The 18,866-nt window shown below is 38.3% G+C and overlaps 1 protein-coding gene across 1 annotated transcript in view; it reads right to left on the bottom strand.

Moving 5' to 3' along the window:
• The window catches only part of LOC150109564 (protein Obscurin-like), a 1,271,613-nt gene that overhangs the window by 925,757 nt on the left and 326,990 nt on the right, over nucleotides 1-18,866 (bottom strand). Inside the window, exon 26 of the mRNA XM_090402667.1 lies at nucleotides 18,679-18,793. Coding sequence (XP_090258793.1) covers nucleotides 18,679-18,793 — 115 coding nt within the window. The remainder of the gene's footprint in view (nucleotides 1-18,678; nucleotides 18,794-18,866) is intronic.

Genomic DNA, 18,866 nt, shown 5'->3' with positions numbered 1-18,866 from the left:
ATGAGAAGGACACTGACCTGCAGAGATAAAACGGTTATCATTCCATTGTATAAGACTCTGATCAGACCACTCTTATACTATTGTTCTCAGATCTGGGCCCCAGGATTTGAAGGGGATAAATTAACTTTGGAAAAGGTATAAAAGCAGATAAGAAAGATGGTTTCAGGACTGTACAATGTTAGTTATGAGGATTGGCTGAGGGAGTGTGGATTGCAGAGTTTGGTGGATAGAAGAAGGAGAGGTGATATAATTGAGACTTTTAAACTGTTGAGAGGTGGTTACAGGGTTGACACTGGAGAGTTCTTTGATTTAGTTGAACAGCAGGAAGGAGTGATGATAAGGAGCCATCCCTGGAAGGTACAAAAGGAAACTATGAGAAAGAGTGTGAAGAGTAGTTTCTTTGCATGGAGGGTAGTTGAACCATGGAATGCATTGCCTGATATGGTGAGAGCGAGAACAGTCAATGAGTTTAAGGAGTGGTATGACAGATTTTGTGTTTCCTAGGAGGGACCAACCTCGATGAGTCTTGATAGACTTTGTGTTTCTTAGGAAGGACCTCCCACAATGAGTCTTTTGACTCCAGGGAGGCCTGAATAATAATAATAATAATAATAATAATAATAACTTCTTTCTGTTGTCTTCTGTATTATTTTGTTTTAACTGTTCATTGATAATATCTTTTTCAGTGATCATAGCACTGATATTGTCATCTTTCCAAATGGAACCCAATTGTTTTTCCTGAGATCTCAGGGAATTGAATTTTTTGTAACTTTCTGTATGTTGTTAGTTAGTTCTAGTAGTTACTGATCGAGTTCTTCTTTACTAGTGGGTGTGCCAGAGCAATATGTTTCTAATAGTTGTGTGTATTTAGGCCAATTTGCTTTTCTGAAGTTCCAAGATCTCTTTGTTGTGGTTTTTGGTCTAGCTGTAAATTAATGGTTGTGATAATATGTCTATGATCGCTGATGCCATTCTTTAGTATTTTCCACTGGGTAAGACTCACAGTTTCATAATCTACTGCTGTGATGTCTAATGCTGATTCTGTGCCTGTTGTTTTTGGCAGATATGTATTTTGCCTGTTGTTTATGATCATCAATTATGTCTTCTATTTGTGCTCCTTTCTGATCTAGTTGTGGGGAGTTGAGAAAAAGCCCAACTTGTGGGGCAGTCCCAAGTTGCGCTTTTGGCATTAGATCTCCTAAAAGAATCTTTGTGACCGATGTTGTTTGACTTAGTTGTTGAAGTAATTCTGTATTTATATCGGTGTTATATGGGTGATATGCATTGACTATTGTAATAATGCATTTTGGTAGAAATACCTTGACTCTTTGAGCCTCTGTGTAATTAATACTGCTGTTTATACAGGGTGTTCGGGATTTGACAGTTTCGTAAGGAAAAAGAAAATCTTCTTTGTATCTATTAAATTTAATGAATTGACAAAAAAACATTACAGGCAGAGTTAATTACAATACTATCAACAAGATTTACTCAAAATAACCACCATTAGCATCGATCACAGCTTCAATTCTGCTTCGGAACCTCGAACAAGCTGATGCTACAGTCTCCCTGGGAAGGGCCGCAAAAACTGTTTTAATTTTATCCATTAACTGGGCTTTTGTATTACTGGAAGTGCGATTGGTGTCTTTTTCAACTGCGCCCCATACAAAATAATCCATGGGGTTAAGGTCTGGGGAGTTTGGAGGCCAAACATTTGGACTGGTGAAGTCGTAGAAATTTTCAGACAACCATTTTTGACTTTTCCCAGAGGTGTGGCAAGGGGCCGAATCCTGCTGCCATACATACGGCCTACCATTGCCTACCCTTGTTATCCAGGGCTTGACTACAGTTAGCAACTCCACGAACAAAGCCCGAATTCCAATGCCAGGGTTCTTCAACACCTGTTCCTGCAGATTTGCGAGGAATTCTGCTGTACGAACGCAATCAGATCGTCTGCTAGGGATCTTTCTTCTTGCTACATCCTCGTAGTCACCATTGCAAGTCTCTAGTTCATGCCTGATTGTTTTTACTGTATTCAGGGAGCATTGGGCAGCAGTCGTAATATCCTTATTTTGATGGCGGGCATGAATCATCATGATACAAGTTATTCTCTTCCATGATTCAGGTGGGTTCCAGCTATCCATCCTTTCTGACATCTTGTATGTGAATGAAGAAGGGTCCAAACTTTTAAATGAAGAGAAGTGTGTGTTAATACATGTAACTTACGGAAAAATATAATTAATTATAAATATGTCAAATTTATCCCGAACACCCTGTAGTTGATACAATTTCTTTATATGTGTCGTGTTCAGTCCATAGGAGCATGGCTAGACCTCTGCCAGAACGATCCGGTCTGTCTTTCCTTAATGTTGAATAGCTTTTGATTTGAAGCTTCAGATTTTGATTTAGCTTCGTATCTTGTAAGCATGCAATGTGGATGTTATTTTTGTATAAAATGTTCTTAAGTTCTTCCATCTTTTTTTGAGTGCTGTTGATATTTAGCTGAAGTATGTTGAGAGTCCTCGTAGCATATTTCTCATCGAGATCCTTGACTGCAGTTCTCAACATGTCGGCTACCCCGGATGCGATAGTAAGTTTGTGATCAAAACAGACACTCTTCACGGAATTGGGTTTGCCAGAGCCCTGTTAGCAAAAAAAAAAAAAAAAAAAAGAGGCAGGATTAAGCAAAAAAAAAATTTCATGCTACCGCATTGGTGCTTCAAACCCCTACTTCTTGCCACTTCCACCTTGCACATGGGAAAATGCCTCGGACGTGGGGTTGGACTTCTGCAAGGCACTTCATATGTTGTCGTCAGTATAATAATAGTTTGATACTATTAGTTTGTGGCTTTTTGAAATGCTGTTATTTTTTCATATTTTGTTTAATTTATTCATATAAGACCATCCTTTGTCATCATCATCATCATCAAATTCCTGACAAGTACCCTCAAGAGGTGTACAGGATATTATAACAGTACTACATGAAGAATTTACATCATTACTAATTTCCTATCAACAATTTTCTTTCAAATCAATCTGTTATCTGTCAAGACCCCAACATTATTAGATCTTATATTTCCATATTCAGTCTTCCTCTGGGTCTTTTTCCTGCCAACCTAACAGTGAACACTTGTTTCGCTATTTTTTTTCTTCTTCCATTCTGTTTAAGTGACCATACTACCTGAAATTAGCACTGCTAACACATTCCTGGATGCTAACAATGTCCAGTTCTTTCCTAGTATACTTGTTTTTAATAAGATATTGCCATTTATGCTATCTGTTCATGCCCCTAATCTTTTTCAGGACTCTCATATCTGTGGTCTCTAGTCTTTGGTCAAGTTTTATTTCTAACCCAGCTCTCAGATCCATAAGTTAAAACTGGTTTGAACACTGTCTTGTATATAGCTAATTTAGTGTTTTGACAAATTTGCGTGTTCTACTAATTTCGTCGTTTGACTAATTTGTTGTGCAAGTGCCTCCGTAGCACAATTGGAAGAACGATGGTGCATTGCGCCATTCAATTGGAAAAGGCCTAAGTTCAATTCTTGTCATGATGAGAGGAATGTTTATATGGACTTTTTCAATCGAAGATGAGTTAGCTGATCTCATACGGAGGTAGCAGGTTTTTTTTTTCTCCCGGAAACTTGAGTTTTTCATCCCGCATACAGACAAATCGGCCCTTCAGAACACATGCAATTTACAGATGAAAAATACTAGCTGTGGTGGTGGTGGGCAGTAGATGGTGCTGATGTAGATGATTGGTAGTAGAGGATCGGTGTAGTGGTGGAGTCTTCGGACTCCTTGGAGGTGTTACGAATAATAGTAATAATAGTAATTTCTCTCTTATTCCATATAAATTTATTCAGTTGACTATCTACCATACTGACTTTATTGATTCTGTTGTCTATTTCCATATTTAATGTGCCGTCTTCACTAAATTAAATATTATTATTGTTCCGGGAAACTCCAAGGAGTCGACAGACTCATCGAGGGAGGCCCTAACATCATGTCAAGAACAACTATTCAACATTCACACAGTATCTATCATACCTTGCCTTGAACTCATTCACGGTCGTAGCACCCACAACAGACTCTGGAAGCTTATTCCACTCATTTACCACTCTCCAAGTAAAGAACCTAGCTCTAACACCCTTGTCAACCACGCTCTTGCCCAGCTTCCATGCATGGCCACTAGTCCTCCCACCACCAGTCATATTTTCAAAAATATCTTCTGGATCAATCTTATAAAAACCCTTCAGTAATTTGAATGTCTCAATCATATCACCCCTCCTTCGCCTATCGTCCAATTTCTGCAACCCACAAATCCTCAACCTATTCTCATAAGGTTCATTCCACAGACCTGCTATCATCTTGGTCACTCGTCTCTGTACCCTCTCCACTTCCTCCCCATCACGAAGAAACCCTGGTGCCCATAGCTGGGCACAGAAGTCCAGATGGGGTCTTATCAAGGCTCGATACAGAGGAACAACAACTTGTTCGTCTCTGCATGTTAAAGTATTTTTCAGAAGCCAAGTGATTTGGTGAGCTGTTTTAGTTACTTTTGCAATGTGCCACCTAAACTTCAACTCCCTATCCACCAACACTCCCAAATCCCTGGCCTCATCAATCTCCTGGAGTATGATTCCACCAATGCGATATACTACTGCTATTCTTTTCACCCCAAAGTGCATAACCTTACACTTTGACACATTAAATTGACATCCATTTTTCCTAGCCCAGTCCTCCAAACTATCCAAATCATCCTGTAAAATTTTGACATCTTGTGCACTCACAATTGCTCTACCCAACTTTGCATCATCAGCAAACAAGTGAACACTTCCTCTCAGATCCTTTCCAATATCATTGATGAACAAATTGAAAAGCAGTGGTCCAAGAACAGAGTCCTGTGGCACTCCACTAGTCACAAGACGTCTTTTAGACTCCACTCCTGAATAAACCACTCTTTGATATCTCTCCTTCAACCACCCTCTTATCCATCTCACCAACCCTATATCTATACCCATCTGCTCCAGTTTACTGATTAGGGTTCCATGTGGTATCCTATCAAAGGCCTTGGCAAGGTCCAGTAGTATCACTGTAAACCATTACCCCTATCCAGTTCAGCCATCACTGTGTTATAAAACGTGAGCAAGTTACTGAGGCATGATCTACCCTTCACAAAACCATTTTGTCCCCCATACAATATCCCATTTTCATCTATCCAATCCTGTAATCTTTTCTTGACTAATTTCTCTAAGACCTTGACAATGATTCCTGATATGCTAATCGGTCGGTAATTTACAACAGCAGTCTTGGAACCACCTTTATGCAGTGGAACTATTTTCCCCTCTTTCCACCCGCTCGGGACTAACCCAGACCCAAGACTCAAATTAAACAAAATGGTCAAGGGTACTGACAATTCTTTAGCTGCTTCTCGTACAACACGAGCTGGTATACCATCCAATCCCACAGATGTATTGACATTGAGGTTATGCAATAGACTACTCACCTCCACTTCATTAACCACAATTCCCGTATAATCTACTGGTTTATTCGTTTCTGCAATGTCATCACCTGGATGATATACTTTTGCAAAGTGCAATAATAGACATCTATATTTTATTGTTTCTGTGTGGTTGAGGTTGTGAGTAATGAGACTGCAAAGATATGTAAATTGCTTTAAGTGTTCAAATACTGTATATGATTTACTAAGTTGATTGAAATTTTTTCCTTATCTTTTCCTATTTTCATTATTTTAGTTTTGCTTAGATTGATTTCATTCTAAAAGTTTTGTGCTCTTCATTTAAAATTTTTATGGTTTTTTCCAACTATGCTGTAGATTCTGCAAGAATAATAATATCATCTGCATATAATAGGGACTTATGGAATATCAGCACAGGTGCCATGAGTGTTTAGTTGAATTGGCTATTCCTTTAACCAGGCTATATAATCTGAATCTCAGAATGGGGAAGATTCTGCAGGAGTGGAAAGAATGTATGGTAATCCCACTGCACAAGGGTGGAGCAAAGACCAATGTATCCAACTATCAACCAATCAATATTCAGGAGGTGGTAAAGATTTATGGAAAAGTTGGTTAGGGCTCACATTCAGATGTGGGTTGACAGAGAACCTTTACTGTACAATGAACAGCATGGATTTACTAAGGAAAGGTCATGCCTTATCAACTTGTTCACATTCTATAATAATGTTACCATTGAACTAAACAAGGTAAATGGATACACCACGATATCTTTGGATTTTGCTAAGGTTTTGGACAGAATGCAGCACAGAAGACATGAACTGTTCTCCGTGCTGCATAAACTGGAAAATATGGGTTTGGATTATACAATATTAGCATGGATAAGAGGATGGCTGACTGACAGATATCAAAAAGTAGTATACAGGAGATGTGAATCTGCAAAATTTAAGGTAACCAGTGGTGTACCACAAGGATCAGTCCTTGTCCACTGTTATTTAATCTATACATTAATCACATTGAGAAGGATTTGACAGGTGACATGCAGCTATTTGCTGATGATAGGTAGGGTAATCAGGAATGATATGCAGTACTTGCAGAATGATTTGAATAAGCTGGAATTCTGGGCATGGCAAAATGGATGTCAGTTCTATGTCAGTAAATGTAAGGTCATTCTGGTGTGATCAGATATCCAATGTTATATTATATTGGTGAAATTATGCTAGATGAAACTGATTGGGCTAGGGATCTTGGAGTGTTAGTAAGCAAGTTGAAATTCAAGGGCCATGTAGCAAAGATGACTCAAAATATAATAACAATGCTGAAATGAATTCACATATAAAGCTAAGGATGCAATTTTTCCTCTTTACAAGGCCTTGATAAGACCTCACTTGAATTACTGTGAGCAGGTCTAGTCTACTGGGTTCTGTTGTGATTCTAATACAGTGGAGCCAGTGCAAAGGAGAGTATTAAAAATGGTATCAGGATTGTGGAATACTGATTATGAAGACAGATTGAGAATTTGTAGAGTGCAGACACTAGCAAACAGAGAAAGAGGGGTGATATCACTGAAAAAAAAAAGAATAGTTGTATTATAGTATAGTTTATACTTATAGTATTGTGTAAATATAGCTTATAGTAGAATGTATAATATAGTAGAGCGTTTAGAATAGTTGTAGTAGTTCCTAGTACTCAGCACTATTTGAATGATGGCAGCAGACACAGCTCAAATTACTAATGGTGTGTAACAAAGTCCTCCCCCATTTAAGGAGTATATCTTGCATAGCATACTATAGGATTTTGTGGTGTGCGATGCTTGTGGTATGTATGCATCCCAGCAGTTGAATATGTAGCAGCTGAGAGATGGGGAAGTACATATATGCTGAAAATGTAGGAAATGGAAAGAGCTTTGTGAATTAGAGATTAGCATAACCGACTTGGCAGCATTGCATCAGTGGTGGGAGAATACTGATCTAGAGCAGGGGTCGTCAAACTTCTTTGACCGTTGATCCCTTCAAGGGTTTCTTGACTTTTTAACGAACCCCTCTATTTTACTATTACGTAATTATAATAGGACAAGCAAAAAAGACGCTTATGTGAGTTTTTAGATTGTTTATTTTATAGTTACAGTGTTTATTGTATGTATAATATAGTATATATTATTATATTACTATTACTACTACTATCACTAGTAATATCACTGGTATAACTAGTGATATTAATAGACTAGTATTAATATCACTGGTATTACTACCAGTCCTGCTCAACTCTTCAACATAGAGAAGTGTAGTTCATGAATGAATAACGATTAAATTATAATATGTATGTTGATGAATTTTAGAACATTAACGTTCACTTGTATGTCGATGCACAAAAAATAAGACTGGGATCGAATACATGTAAGTATAAGTAAATAAGAACTGCGCACGTGTTGCAATCTCACTCCTGCCACGCCCAGCTGGGCAGGAACCACTTCATCCGTTTATTGGTAAATACGTCATTTTGGCCTACTTGATTGGCCTCCATAACTATTTTCATGACCTTGCTCCATCTTACAGGTCCTATTCATGTCACTGTTCCCACGATTCACTCTTAATTGCATCGTTGTCATTCAGGATGGAGGTAATCCAAGTTAACTGAATTAAATATTACCCTTACAATGATGTCTTATATTTTTCTATCGACCCCTAACAATGTTATATTGACCCCTGGGGGTCGATATCAACCACTTTTGCGACCACTGATCTAGAGAGACGAGTAGTGTGATAAAGGGTAAGGATAATGAAAAAAATAAGAGTGGGGAGTGTGGAAAGTTTGAGTCAAAAAGAAGTTTTCGGAGATAGTCTTAATTGAGAGGATGAATGGTGAGCAAAAGTGGGAAGCTTGTAGAGAGAGAGAGAGAGAGAGAGAGAGAGAGAGAGATCAGCTGAAAGAGGAGGTGGAATGTCTTAGGAATGAGTTGAGAAGTGTGAAAGATGAGATTAAGTGAACGGAAGAGATGAATGAAAGCAAATCAGAGTAGGATTGAGAGAGAGAGTTATGGGGATAGAAGAGGAGAGAATAGAAACAGTAGAAGAGAGGGAATGAGAAGAATGTAAGGAGTGCTGGAACCAGGGACATAGACAGTGTTAGAGGAGAGAAAGAGAGAGAGAGAGAGAGGGATGCAGGTGAGTAATCAAGGAACAGAGTAAATTGCAGCATATGGGGATGGATATAGGGTTGGTGAGATGGATAGGAGGGTGGTTGACGGAGAGATATCAGAGAGTGGTTTATTCAGGTGTAGAGCCCACAAGACGGCCTGTGACTAGTGGTGTGCCACAAGGATCTGTTCTTGGACCACTGCTGTTTAATTTGTTCATTAATGATATAGGAAAGGATCTCAGAGGAACAGTTCATTTGTTTGCGGATGATGCAAAGTTGGGTAGGGCAATAGTGAATGCAGATGATGTAAAAATTTTGCAAGATGATTTGGATAGATTGGAGTTCTGGGCTAAGGAGAATGGATGTCAATTTAATGTGGCAAAATGTAAGGTTATACATTTTGGACTGAAAAGATTAGCAGCGGTTTACTACATTGGTGGAACTGTACTCCAGGAAATTGATGAAGCATGAGATTTAGGAGTGTTGGTGGATAAGGAGTTGAAGTTTAGGGGGCACATTGCAAAAGTGGCCAAATCAGCTCATCAAATCACTTGGTTGCTGAAGAATATGTTGACAAGCAGAGACAAGCAGGTTATTGTTCCTCTGTATCGAGCCTTGATAAGACCCCATCTCGACTACTGTGCCCAGATTTGGTCACCTAGGTTTCTTCTTGATGGGGAGGAGGTGGAGAGGATCCAGAGGAGAGTGATCAAGATGATAGCAGGTCTGTGGAATGAACCTTATGAGAACAGGTTGAGGATTTCTGGGTTGCAAAAATTGGTTGATAGGCGGAGGAGGGGAGATATGATTGAGACAATCAAATTACTGAAGGGTTTCTATAAAATTAATTCAGAAGATATTTTTGAGAACAGGGCTGGTTGTGGGAGGACTAGGGGACATCCATGGAAACTGGGCAAAAGCATGATTAGTAAAGGTGTTAGAGCTGGGCTCTTTACTTTTAGAGTGGTGAATGAGTGGAATGGGCTGCTAGAGTCTGTGGTGGGTGCTGTGACAGTGAATGAGTTTAAGGCGAGGTATGATAGATACTGTATGAATGTCAAATAGTTGTGATGAATATGATTTGGGGCCTCCTTCGATGAGTCTAATGACTCACTGGAGTTGCCCGTAATAATAATAATAATAATAATGTATGGAGACTCGATGATCCATGGTGTGCAAGATAGGATGCAAAAGGAGTGTTTGCTTGGAGGAACGATTGAACATATGGCTAAAGCAGAGTGAACGAGTGGATGAGATGATTGTGACCAGGAATGACTTAAGAGGCAGTGTAAATCAGGTGGCAAGAGATCTGAGATTCACGCTTGAGATTATACAGAAGAAAACTCAGAGAGGGAAGATAGTGTGTGTGTGTTGTCCAGGTATGATAATGATGGGCTGAGTAAGAGCATTAATAATGAATAGCAAGATAGCCAGAATGTGTCAGAAGAGAGGCTTGGAATAAGTGGATGCTTGGAGAGCATTTCAGGACAGAAAGGAAATGGATGCGAAAGACCACTGGCATTTGAACGAGGAAGGATGTAGGCATTTGGAGAGGTTGCTATTCTCTGAACGAGTTGGTGTGCCAATGCAGGGAAACTAGAATTACCAGGTCGTATGGTAGTAGTGGTGGCCTCTTGTGGGAATAGGTGCTTGGGAGAAGGGGGGGGAATACATCAAGTAATGCTGAGTACAGTAGTCTGCAGGGGATAACGAGAAGTATAAAAACAGTGACATTTTTATGCTTTATACTAATGTCCAGAATAAAGGAGATGAATTGGTGGTACTGATAGCATCAGCCTGTCCAAAGATTATTAGGATCATTGAGAAGTGGTTGTCTTAAGATGATATAATAACAGGAATAGAAGTAGCACGGTACAGCATTTTTTGACAGGATAGGAAGGGAAAACGTGGTGGTGGAGTACAGCTTATAATAAGTGATGACTTATGTCCACTAAGAGTGGAGGTTTTAGAGGATAGTGACACTAATTGTTTTGAAAGCATATGGATATTTAGTGGGGTGTTGCTACAAGCCAAGTGGCACAGACGGTGAAGAGCAGGAGATGTTTAGTGAAAGAAGAATGATTGTTATGGGAGATTTTAACTATGGCAGTATAAATTGGGAGAGGGAAAATGCATGTAGTAATAAGGGAATGGAATTTCTAGAATTCTTGAATGACAAATGTCTTAGGTAACATGTAATAGAAGGAACACCAGGTTCAAGAGTATTGGATTTGGTAATAGCATCAGAAGAGTTGATTATAACTGAGATGGCATCTCTTCCCCCCAGTTGGAGAGAGAGAGAGTGACCAAGTGGTTTTGACTTGGAACATGAATAGAAATTCAGGAGTATAAAGAGATGGGAATGTATGTGGAATTATAAGGAGGATGATTATAATATTCTCAGATATCAACTTTGGGCAGTAACATGAAGGGAGGAAATGGGAAGGCAAGATATCATTAGTGCTTGGGAAATTGTGAAGGAATATTTGTTAGTAGCAATAGTAAGCTGTATTCCACAAGTGAAGAAGAGGACACAATTTGATGTAAAGTGGATGACAAACAATATCAAACAGGAAATGCAGGTAAAAATGAGGTTAGTTATGGAAGAGATATAAGGAGAAGGGTGGAGAGCAGATGCATGAAGAATATAAGACTCAGGCCAGGAGAGTGAGTAGTATGGTAAGGAAGTTGAAACTGGAATATGAGATGAGATTGGCATATCCAAAGAAAATCCTAGGGAATTTTTTAGCTATGTATCCAGTAGGAGGAAAAATGATTGTGGAAGAATTACATTGTGGGATAAAAATGTGAATAGGGTGACTGATGCAGAGGACATAGTGGAGTTATTCAATGAACTCTTTATTGGAGTATTTCGTCCTGGAGAAGTAGGTTTTAATACTCAAGGGATAGGGCAGATTCAAGATTTAAAAATGCAAGAGGAGAGTGTGTTTCAAATACTGAGTGGTTTTCAAATAAAGCAGTGGGACTGGATGAAATTTTGCCATGAGTTTTGAGAGAATGTGCTATAGAACTGACAGCACTATGGATCTGGCTTTTCAATGAAAGTCCTGCTATGGGAAAGGTACCCAAGGAGTAAAAGGATGTAGCATAACATTGCATAAGGTTGTAGCAGATTGCAAGTGTCTAATTACAGGCCAGTTTGTGTTTCCTCAGTGGCTGTTAAGATCTTGGAGAATTTAGTGAGGACCATATACAGTATTGGGCAGATGAGAGTAATGTTATCTGTGAGAATCAACATGAATTTATTAATGGGTGCACTTGATTTAGTAATGTGATTGCCCTTTATAATAACGTGACAAGAGCAGTTGATGAGGGAAAGGCATATTCTGCCATTTTTGGGGGAATTTGCAAAGGTGTTTGACTGGGTGCCACATGAAAGCTGATATTTAAGTTGCAGCACATGGGTTTAGATGCAGGTAAGTCACCTGGATTCAGGAATAGCTATCTGTCTGATAAGTATCAGAGAGCTGTTGTTAGTACTGGGATCTGTATTGTTTAACCTTTATATCAATGACATTCTCGGTGGATTGCAGGGGGATATTCAATTGTTTGCCGATGATTTGAAGCTAGAAAGGGTTATTATTAATAGTGCAGATATGGTATCCTGCAAGAGGATTTGAATAAGCTGGACAGATAAGCAAATTAATAGTGATATCAGTTCAATGCAGCAAAATGTAAATTCTTGAAGTTTGGGATACATCAATGGGAGACTGCATACTCTGTTGGAGGAACTGTACTGGAGGAAGTAGAGGAGACAAGAGATCTGTGGTTATGATAGATAGAAATCTGAAATTCAGAGAACATATTGAAAAGATGGTGAAGGTAACCTAGAGGATTGCTGCAATACTGAGAAGGATGCTGACCTGCACAGATAAAAGAGTTGTCATTCCATTGTATAAAACGCTGATCAGACCACACGTGGACTATTGTTTTCAAATTTGGTCCTTAGCATTTGAAGGTGATAAATTAACTGTGAAAAGGATACAGAGGCAGATAACAAAGATGGTTTCAGGACTGTACAATGTTAGTTATGAGGACAGGCTGAGGCAATGTGGACTGGGGAGTTTGGTAGATAGAAGGAGAGGTGATATGATTGAGACTTTTAAACTACTGAGAGGTAGTTACAGGATTAACACTGGGGTTCCTTTGCTTGGTGGAACAGAGAGGGGGAGTGAGGACAAGAGACCATCTATGGAAATTGTGAAAGGAAGCTGTGAGCAAGAGGGTGAGGAGTGGTTTCTTTGCATGGAGGGTGGTTAAACCATGGAATGGATTGCCTGATAGAGTGGTGAGAGCAAGAACGGTCAATGAGTTCAAGAAGTAGTATGATAGACTCTGTGTTTTCTAGGAGAGTCCTTCCACAATGAGTCTTTTAACTTCATGGAGGCCTGAATCATAATCATAATAATAATAATAATGACTGGGACATAAACTTCTGAATGGGTCATATAGGATTTCAGTTGATGGAATTTTTCATTTTATACAGCCGAGGAAAGGACAAGGGGGTGTCCTTGGAAGCTGATTTTTCTCTCATAGGATGGTGTATGATGACTGGAATGGATTGCCATTGGATGTTGTGTGTTTGTATGTGAAAGCAGTGTGAATGAATTCAGGAATAAGTATGATAGCTGGTGCTTGTAGTATGCCCCCCCCCCTCAATGAGTCCCTATCTTCCTGGAGGGTTCTCTTAATAATAATAATAATAATATTTAATGTGGTTGATATCCATGTCATTTATTTGTAGACCTCATTCTTCAGCTATTTATCTGCATATTTCTTCAAGATAGATAGTAAATAAATTTGGTGCGAGTGGGTAATCCTACATGACTCCTTTTTCTACTTTGAATTTGTCCGTTTTTTTTTTTATTATTATTATTAAATTTGACAGTTGCTTTGGTATCTTTATAATAATTCATAATAAAGTTTTGTAGTTTTGTATCTAATGTCATTTTAAGATGTTTATTATTTTGTTCCTGTCAATGAAATCAAATGTGTGTTTGAAGTCAATAAAAGTGTAGTATATAGGTAAGTTGTAGCTATTACCTTGGTGTATTTCCCTTGTGACTTCATCATAAAAAATAAGCAGATAAGTCTTAACCCAAGCTGTGTTGTGGCCAGTGAACAAGTGATCACTACGAAGGATATGTGACATAGATATTTTTTTAGAACTTGATTATTCATATATCTGGCCTCATGTTTATCATGAAATTTATTCATCGGAATAAACATTAGATTATGAAAGATGTTAGAGTCCCTTCCATTAAACAATTTTTCTAAGTTAATAGTTCTTAAATCTTTTATCATACTCTCAATTTAACTTTTTTTTTTTTTATTTTAATTTCACCTTTGGTGCTTTCTAATTACTATTTCTCCTATTAGTCTCAATTTTATGGTTAGTGATGATTCACTATCACATAAGAGTTCCAAGTAATTAATACTATCCATCACTAATTCCTCTGATATTACTTCAAATAACTATTGAAAATTTGCTACAAAAATTTATAACCTATTATATTATTAGCGCTTTTATATACCCAGCAATATCTCTCATATCAACATTTTAGCTGAGACCACTGCTCTGCTTATTGGATGACCAGGTAAAAAACAAATGATAAAAATTAATAAAACCACAAAAAAGAGCATCCTTAGCACACCCACAGTACTAATGTACTGTAGGTTTACTTACCCCAGTCCTGAAGATACTTTCAGGTGCAAACTTTGTTTGCTCACACTTGGATAAAGGATTAAACTAAATTTATTATAGTCTAACCAACTGAAAAATAAACTTTCAACATCTTTCTCTAAATCCATAGTAATTTAATAAAAAGGTGGCACACCGTTTGGCAACTCATATACAGGGTGTTCGGGATAAATTTGACAGTTTCGTAAGGAAAAAGAAAATCTTCTTTGTATCTATTAAATTTAATGAATTGACAAAAAAACATTACAGGCAGAGTTAATTACAATACTATCAACAAGATTTACTCAAAATAGCCACCATTAGCATCGATCACAGCTTCAATTCTGCTTCGGAACCTCGAACAAGCTGATGCTACAGTCTCCCTGGGAAGGGCCGCAAAAACTGTTTTAATTTTATCCATTAACTGGGCTTTTGTATTACTGGAAGTGCGATTGGTGTCTTTTTCAACTGCGCCCCATACAAAATAATCCATGGGGTTAAGGTCTGGGGAGTTTGGAGGCCAAACATTTGGACTGGTGAAGTCGTAGAAATTTTCAGACAACCATTTTTGACTTTTCCCAGAGGTGTGGCAAGGGGCCGAATCCTGCTGCCATACATACGGCCTACCATTGGCTACCCTTGTTATCCAGGGCTTGACTACAGTTAGCAACTCCACGAACAAAGCCCGAATTCCAATGCCAGGGTTCTTCAACACCTGTTCCTGCAGATTTGCGAGGAATTCTGCTGTACGAACGCAATCAGATCGTCTGCTAGGGATCTTTCTTCTTGCTACATCCTCGTAGTCACCATTGCAAGTCTCTAGTTCATGCCTGATTGTTTTTACTGTATTCAGGGAGCATTGGGCAGCAGTCGTAATATCCTTATTTTGATGGCGGGCACGAATCATCATGATACAAGTTATTCTCTTCCATGATTCAGGTGGGTTCCAGCTATCCATCCTTTCTGACATCTTGTATATGAATGAAGAAGGGTCCAAACTTTTAAATGAAGAGAAGTGTGTGTTAATACATGTAACTTACGGAAAAATATAATTAATTATAAATATGTCAAATTTATCCCGAACACCCTGTAGGTAGAGATGACCTTGCTAATGCTTCTGCCTGGTATCTCCACTTGGGTCTGGCTCCCACTGAAGAGACCTCAATAAAGGTCGAAACTAGTCTGGGTAGTGGCCTTTCCCTTAATGCATAACATATCTGCAAGATGTGTTTTGCATTATGGGAGATACTGAGATAGGAGTGATGTTAGCTTGCTCCACCTTTGCACCGAGTTTCCCGGTGTTGTACCACCTTACCCCAGTCCTAAAGATACTTTCAGGTGCAAACTTTGTTTGCTCACACTTGGATAAAGGATTAAACTAAATTTATTATAGTCTAACCAAGTGAAAAATAACCTTTCAACATTAATAATTATAGTTTCCTTGTCATCTGCCTCTCATCAAAATAGTAATATAGAGTAATACATCTTGTCACCATTTACTATGTTAAAGGCATCTTAGGTATAGTCTGGAGTGTATCAAATTCCTTGCCAGAGCGGATTATCATATTTTGGCCAAACAGATAGTTCTGCAGCCATCATGATAAACATTTAGGCAATTAACATAGTCTAAATTCTAACCTAATTTAATCTAAATATTTAGACTACATTAGTAGTCTAGACTCAGCTAAAAATAAACTTCCTTCTACCTTTAGCCCACCCTGGAGTGTATCAAATTCTTTTTCATTTTGGCCAAACAGGTTGATTTGCACCTGTGTGTTGTGAGGAAGATCTAGACTATGTTAAGTTCCATGAGCCAGAGCATGCTATCGTGTATATTATCATCAGACACTGAGTTCTTTGGAAGAAAATTAAGTTTCTCCATGAAAACAATAATCTCTTGGAATGTTTATACAAAGAGCATTGTGAGACTCTGCTGCATTGACCGAATGTAAACAGAAACAATGGACTTAACTTATCCCTCTTATGGGAAATAGTTCTTCTTTACATATTCCAGAATTAACTTAAATTTAATTATATATATTGTTACTTATCATTAAATCTTGTTAAAGTTATATTTACTAGAACTTTAATACAATTAATTGTGTGGATGATATAACATGATGCTTTACATCATGTATGTGTAGTTCGTGCAAGTCATTGTTAAACAAACCAGTTTCTATTCTTGTTGTTTATTTTGAAAGTCATACTGAGGATACTTTTGATAGCAGAGTTAAAATGGATTTTATACTAATAAAAATATACACATAAGTTAAATCCACACATATATTAAATAGTTGGAAAAACATTATAATTACTATTATGAACTTTAATATCAAGAACATCTTCACTAAGCAGATATAGAAATCTCCACAATGCTCAATTTCTATAGATAATAATTAAAACTTATATGAGCTTATTCCTTAAGCTTTGGGGTTAATAGATAAGAAGATATAGAAGGAGAAAGGTGGAAAAATGTGAATGTGGAGAGACAGAAGATAGGAATGAGTTACCCGCCTTAGCACATTTGCTAAGGTGGTTAAGTCATCACATCAGAAAACTGCACCTGGAAAACAGAAGTTATTCTTCCATGTTATGAGATGTTAATAAGACTACATCTGAAGTACTGCATGCAGATAAGGTTGCCTGGGTTCTGAGGAGATGGGAAGACAGTTCAGATGATTCAGAGGCAGGCAACCAAGATGATAAATGGTCAGTGCATATATGAGAAGAGACAGTGATGTGGCTTCAAAGTTTGAGGAGTAGTTAGACAAGAGGAGATACAAAAGAAACATATAAGTTAGTAAGGAGGACTTGTATTATAGATGCATGTGAGATTTTACACATTATGAATGGTTCAGGCATAACTCAGGATTGTCCCTGAAAACTGGCTAGAATTTGGTGAGGAAGCATGGAGCCCAGATTCTTTTCATGATAAGTAGTTAGTGTGTGGAATGAGCTGCAGTTAAATGTTATAAGTGTGTCTCTAATGAATATGTTCAAAGAGAGATATTATTATTATTATTATTATTTCAGGCTACTCCAGGGAGTCCTTAGACTCATCGAGGGAGGCCCTAAACATCATGTCCACACAACTATACGACATTCTCACAGTATCTATCATACCTTGCCTTGAACTCGTTCACCGTCATAGCACCCACAACAGACTCTGGCAGCTTATTCCATTCATTTACCACTCTAAAAGTAAAGAACCCAGCTCTAACACCCCTGCTAACCACACTCTTGCCCAGCTTCCATAGGTGTCCCCTAGTTCTCCCACCAGCAGTCCTGATCTCAAAAATATCCTCTGAATTAATCCTATAGAATCCATTTAGCAATTTGAATGTCTCAATCATATCTCCCCCTTTTCTGCCTATCAACTAGTTTCTGCAACCCACAAATCTTCAACCTGTTCTCATATGGTTCATTCCATAGACCTGCTATCATCTTAGTCACTCACCTCTGAATCCTCCACCTCCTCCCCATCAAGAAGGAACCGAGGTGACCAAATCTAGGCACAGTAGTCGAGATGAGGTCTTATCAAGGCTCGGTACAGAGGTACAATAACTTACTTGTCTCTGCTTGTCAAGGTATTTTTCAACAACCAAGTGAGTTGATGAGCTGATTTAGCTACTTTTGAAATGTGTCCCCTAAACTTCATCTCCCTATCCACCAACACTCCCAAGTCCCTGGCCTCATCAATCTACTGGAGTACAGTTCCACCAATGTGGTATACTGCTGCTAATCTTTTCACCCCAAAATGCATAACCTTACATTTTGTCACATTAAATTGACATCCATTCTCCTTAGCCCAGAACTCCAATCTATCCAAGTCATCCTGCAAGATTTTGACATCTTCTGCATTCACTATCGCCCTACCCAACCTTGCATTATCAGCGAACAAATGAACTGTTCCACTTAGATCCTTCCCTATATCGTTGATGAACAGATTAAACAGCAGGGGTCCAAGAACAGAACCCTGTGGCACACCACTAGTCACAGGCCATCTTTTGGACTCTACTCCTGAATAAACTACTCTTTGATATCTCTCCATCAACCACCCACCTATCCATCTCACCAACCCTATATCCATTCCCTTATGTTGTAGTTTACGGATTAGAATTCCATGTGGTATCCTGTCAAATGCCTTCACCAGGTCCAGCAGTATCACTGAAAGATATGATAAGTATTTAATTGTGAGTAATTAAAATTGGGGACTTCCCCAATGAGTCCTTGGACTTCCTGCAGCAGCATACATAATAATAATAATAAATATATCAGAATTCATATGTAATCAATTTACATACTCATATGAGCATGGGGTGTAATATATATAACTCCCATGTTGCATTGCATCTTTACCTACCATTTTACTGATGGTTTTGGTTTCCCAGCTATTTTAATATTGAAGCTAGCATCCTGATTCTCCACCGTTTCAACATCTTTCATTCCTTGGATGAATGAAGGGGGAGCAGTATCAGCTAAATAAACAACAATAGAAAATAATAAATAAATTTAAAATGAAGTTAATTTGAAAATTATCTTACCATAACC

The sequence above is a fragment of the Typopeltis vanoorti genome, chromosome 2, assembly GCF_054136105.1.
Source record: "Typopeltis vanoorti isolate ZY-2024b chromosome 2, IOZ_Tvanoo_1.0, whole genome shotgun sequence".
NCBI classification, from domain to species: Eukaryota; Metazoa; Arthropoda; class Arachnida; order Uropygi; family Thelyphonidae; genus Typopeltis; species Typopeltis vanoorti.
The sequence above is the reverse complement of the archived record's forward strand: the minus strand, read 5'-3'. Positions and strand labels throughout refer to the sequence as shown.